Source organism: Teleopsis dalmanni, chromosome 2, assembly GCF_002237135.1.
Source record: "Teleopsis dalmanni isolate 2A chromosome 2, ASM223713v2, whole genome shotgun sequence".
In the NCBI taxonomy this organism is placed as follows: domain Eukaryota; kingdom Metazoa; phylum Arthropoda; class Insecta; order Diptera; family Diopsidae; genus Teleopsis; species Teleopsis dalmanni.
In genome coordinates, this window is record NC_051847.1 from 234,663,272 (window position 1) to 234,668,687 (window position 5,416).

Below are 5,416 nucleotides of genomic sequence, written 5' to 3' on the forward strand. Positions count from 1 at the left end.
TGCATCCCTGCCAGACCACCATCAAGCAGACCTTTTTCAAAATCTGAGACCGGAAGATTTGAGACAGCCAGCATAAGCAACGGCGCGAAGGGAATGAGAAGCAGGGTCTGCAAAGACTTGTTTTCAAGAGCTTTTGCTTTGCACCGTGTACGCATTTTCCAGATCCTTTTCCGGCAAACGACTCACTGACAAACCGTAATAAAAAAGCTGGCATATCCTCCGGCGGGGCGCAAGAGCCTTTGGCTCGCGGTACGCTCCGTGCGTCACAGCCCCGTCAGGCGTGAGGCAAACCTGTGCCCGTCCCGGTACACCGCAAAGCGGGGTGTTTCATGCAGCAGGTGGCTGGCCTTCAGCAGGCTGTGTGCCGTTTCCCATTCCGCAGGCGTATGTTCCCGGCTGTCTATGCCCACCAGCCGCAGGCGGATATAGCCAAAAAACGCATCGTCACTCATTTGCTGGCGCGGCAGCACGTCCGCCAGATAGGGCAGGGCGGTAATGGCGTTCCGCACAATGGGGGCCTCTGCTTCCGTGCCGTAAGGAACAGATCATTCCGGGCGGGAAACGGCTTCATTCGATGTGGCAGTCGTTCCACTGTTCCTTTTCAAACTGCTCCTGGGCCTGCATGGCGTTTCCAAAATCAAAGGACACCACATAAAAATACAGGAGCGGCACAACCGCCAGCCAGCGGAGTTTCTGGCCCACAGCCGTCTGTAGAAAAAACAGATTGGCCAGAATAACGCAGGCGGAAAAGGACATAAAAATCCGTGGCGCAATGACCGTATCCGCCAGAATCAGCACAATCCCCGGCACCAGCAGCACAAGGAGAAATGGCACGCTCACCAGTGCCAGCGCGTTCAGCTTTGCAACTTTGTCTGCCCGGCGCAGGGCTGGCAGCACACCAGACCACACAAACGCCGCCCCGAGCGCATAAAACAGGCCCAGAACAACGCCCGGCCCGCCATGCAGGAGGAGGCAGCAGGGTGCGCGCCTGTGCAGGTTTTCCACAGCCTCCCGACAGAACATCATGAGCTCATGGTCCCGCTATGGGGGCCAGCGTAGGAGCCATGCACAAAATGGCGGATAATCACAAAGTGATACACACCATAGGTTACGCCCAGTGCGGCCACCCGCAGGCCCAGCGCCCGCCATGCCGCCTGATCCCGCCCCTCACAGGTGTCACACACAAACAGCAGCACGGCGAGGGCCAGAAATGTGTTCAGCGCAGGCTGATAAAAACACATGACCGCAAACAGAAAAGCCGCGCATGTGGCAAATAGCCGCTGGCCAGACCAGCCCTCCGGCACAAGCGCCGCCAGAACAGCGCAGCTCTGGGCCATAAGCATTGGCAAGGCGTCGAATTTATAAGATAGATCCCCACACACTTATGGAAGCTTTTGATTTTTTTGTCTTCGTTATACCGGAATTACTAAAAACGAATAGTATAGTTGTCAAAATGAAGACGAAGGAATGATTTATATTGGAATATTGAAAGTTGCTCTGGCAACAACGTTAACGACGAAGGAACGGTGCAGCGCCTCAGATCTGTGCGCACTACACACAAACATCGCAAGATAAAAACAAAGCGCATTAATAAAAATTTTAATTAGAAAAAACTTATCCAATTATATTTGTGAACCTTTCGATTATGGCAACTCTGCATGTCTTAATTCTCTACACCGTTCCTTCGTTGTAATTTTGGCGATTGAAGCATTCGTTTTTGGCAGATGGTACAGTTAACGTTGTCGCCATAGCAACTCTCAATGTTCCAATATAAATCGTTCCTTCGTCTTCATTTTGACAATTTTATCATTTGTTCTTATTGTTTCAACTAAGCGAAGCTAAAAAAAATCTACAGCTTCCATTAAACGCGAATATATACCAATTTATTTAATATTAATAGACAAACGTATCTCGATTTTATATATAAAAACAATGGCTTTCTTTTTTAACAACAAATGTCAATACAGCGGTTGTGGTGAAAAGTTCGGTAGTCTGGCTGAATTGATTCAGCATGTAGAGCGTGTGCATATTGTAATGGATGACAGTGAAGAAGTCTCTGGAATTGAAACCATGGTGCCTATGAGCAAAATATTGCCTAACAATATCCACGACGTGATGATGCGTAAGTGTATTGCTTTTCGATTTTAATCTACCTCAAAATTTGCATTTTTCTGTGATTTAATCAATAGGTCCTCCGGTTCATCGCATCAACAACGGACCACGTCTCCACCCATCCGTGGCTTCAGTAAACTTCAATAATTGTGAGTCTCCAATTCAGTTGTTGAATGCAAATGGATATGATGGTGCTGGTCCATCATCACAGTCTGTGTTAGCACCTGCTACTGTTAATAGTAACGCAAATACACCATTTCAGGTACCAATATTTTCGGCAAGCAGCAATAATTCTCCACCACCGTTTCAGTCGGTCGTTGCACAAGCAAAGCGCGGTTTAATTCCCAAGATGCATTCAATGAAAATAGTTGGTAATCAAGATGCTGAATCATTTGAGAACGATGACATTCCATCATCATCATCGGCGGTAAAGCGAAAAAGTAACAGTTCTAAAATCTCATTCTCAAAGAAGAGAATCTCATCTATTAACCGTAATGTTGAGCCATCCATGGCAAAGACAAGTGATGTTCCAACACAAACAACCTCTGCATCACCTCCTCCAACATTTAACGAAAGTACCCATATTGCCTTGAGTAATTTGACTCCGGATGAAATTGTCCAAAATTCGGTTCTAAGGGCAGATCACTCGCAATTGAAGCCATTTCCTTGTCCCATTCCAGGGTGCAACAAACGATATAAACATTTAAATGGTATAAGATACCATTCGGAGTTGTATGAAAGAGAGTTGGAAAAAAATGCAGATGAACATAAATCGGATTAATAACAGTGGCTTGCAACAACAACGGCACCTCGGAGAGACGTCGAAGAAGAAATGGAACATGTATAAGACTATTTTTGAGTTAACTCATGTTTGTGTTTAATAAGGTTTCACGGATCTTTATATATTATTATTTTTAATAATAATGTTCTCGACTTTTGAAAGATAATTGAAATAAACTTATGAAAATTTTGTGACCAGTTAAGAAATTTCTTACATATAAATTTTCAAAACTCCATTAATCCGTATCAACTGGCAAAAAATTAAAAATGTTTTTTTCGGCGTACGTGTGATTTATTTTGTTTTAAATTTCAGCCAAATCCGTAAAGAAATTTTTATAGACGTAATTTGTAGACCTATAGACACAATTAAATCATATTTAATATTTAATTTTTAACATGAGTCAACAAAGTCTATTCCACTAGCCATACTTCTCCGGTTGTTCCAAAAAGAAGCATGCAGTGTTTTAATGCCATTGACTAAAATTTGTACATTTTGCGTTCCTAAGGGTTAGTTTTAGTGGGTTCATATCTCAAGTACGAATAAATTGATTTAGAAGGTTATTTTTATTCCATCAAAATGATTGTGACATATACATTATTTTTTACCCCGGTTTTTTTTTTTGCTTGCACACTACATCAGTACACCTATTCCCTCCATATTTTCACTTCATTAGAACTTACGTTTTTGTTGAAATAGTTTTGCTTAGCCTGATTCGAAAGGATATTAGTGTTTACGCTTTAGCCGTAGCAGTTTTTCATTTGACAGTTGTCCTTCAAGTTATTACTAAACGAGAGTAAAGCCGAACATGAACACAACAACTAAGTTGGATGGAAGAAAGGAATATACTGAATTAAGAAAAAATTGTTGAGAAAAAATAATAATAATTACAACAATAAAACTTGAAATAAATGCAAAAGAAGGAGTTACGCAGGATATCACGTTCCGAAATGAAGCATTGAAGGTATGATGAAATGCAGAAGAGGCTTAACGCCATTTCTGTTGTAATTAACACGCACATATCAATGCATACACGCACAAGTCAGAGAACATGTAAAAGGATTTCAAAAGGATGAAAATATAAGCTTAGAGGTATTTAAATATATTAAATTTATCGCTTGAAATAATTCTGGCACGCACCGTGTACACGTTCCACTTTCTGTACGTACATCTGCATACCCATATGCACATAGGTATAAAGAAATATTCTTTAAGTCTTTAGGTAGGAAATATATTTTAACCCAAGAGGTGAGGAAAAGGTACTACTACTACTAATAAAACCAAAAAAAGAAATATGTATATATATATAAAATATACACAATTATTTTAAATAGTTTCTATGAATAGACTTTGCCAAGTCAATAAAATATGTTGAGAGTAAAAAAGCAGAATATCTTAATCACACTCTAGTATTTGCTTTCTAGGGTGAATATTGAGAGCAAGTATTAAAACTGGGATTTCTATAAATCGAAGACTTTAAAAGTGTTACTCATTTGTTTATTTATTAACTTAAGTGATTAATGCCTATATATTTTAATTGTATTTTTATTAATCAGTCATCTTGTATCGAAAACCGTCTCACAACTGTTGTCACTGTATGAGACAGGGCTGTTCATAGCATGGTCTATGGGCCTCATGCGGCCTACGATATGTTATATTTTAGTCACATAACATTATTTTATTTTTATGGTAGTCCAAATAATTGAATTTAAATTTATATAATAAAAAATTATACTTCATGTTAATTTACTTACTTGACAATGACTATAGTATATATTGATTGATTTCTCTTATTTTATATATTGATTTATAGATATATTTTTTAAATAATGTTATTATTTTTTATTAAAATTTTTAAAATATATATAATTTTTATAAAAATAAAAAAAAAAAAAGATGATTAAGAAAGATGATTAAAGAATTAATAGAACTTAATTTAGCATTATCGCCATATTTTTATTATTCTTCGAAAAAATTATGAATGTATTTATTTTCGCGGTCCTCCAATCTATTCAGTGATTTGTAATAGATCGCAACCTTATCTGATCTGGAAAGTCCTGATATATGACAATCTTGTAAGTGAACGCCTATATAACTCACTAATATTACATATATTAAATGATAAATTGGTGCAGTAAAAGGAAATCGATTTTTTTTCCACTAGATAACTTTAGTTATCTGTATCCCACGTTGTAAAAGTCAGATGGGGTCACACTAGATGGCGTTTGAAGGATGAGATTTCATATTAAAAATAATTTTGACAATTGGTTGGCACAGTTTTGTTTGAGTGCTTGTTAAAGATGAACATAAGCAGAAAAAAAAAAATACGTCATATTTCACAGTTTTTCTTTGATAATGGCGAAACCGCAAGCCAGAAGCCAGGTGGCTGAAAATGTGAATAGTGTTTATAGTCCTGATACTGTAAAAGCCAATCATGCGCTATTTTGGTTTCGTCGACTCGGTTCCGTTAATTTCGATATCAAAAATGCACCAGTAGATGTTCTAGTAGGCCAATCGTCGAAGATA

General features: G+C 38.9%; 1 protein-coding gene across 1 annotated transcript; it reads left to right on the forward strand.

The window, feature by feature from the left end:
- The first annotated feature begins 1,928 nt into the window (after positions 1–1,928).
- Positions 1,929–3,001, forward strand: LOC119683548 (zinc finger protein sfp1-like). Its single transcript, XM_038097263.1, has 2 exons — positions 1,929–2,122; positions 2,190–3,001. The coding sequence occupies exons 1-2, from the start codon at positions 1,933–1,935 to the stop codon at positions 2,891–2,893; spliced, it is 894 nt and encodes a 297-aa protein (XP_037953191.1). The 5' UTR covers positions 1,929–1,932; the 3' UTR covers positions 2,894–3,001.
- Positions 3,002–5,416: the final 2,415 nt, after the last annotated feature.

Bases quoted from the DNA above. Each gene is read 5' to 3' on its own strand.
- LOC119683548 (XM_038097263.1), top strand. From the start codon at position 1,933: ATGGCTTTCTTTTTTAACAACAAATGTCAATACAGCGGTTGTGGTGAA. The intron at 2,123-2,189 runs GTAAGTGTATTG...TTTAATCAATAG, and splicing joins TATCCACGACGTGATGATGC to GTCCTCCGGTTCATCGCATC.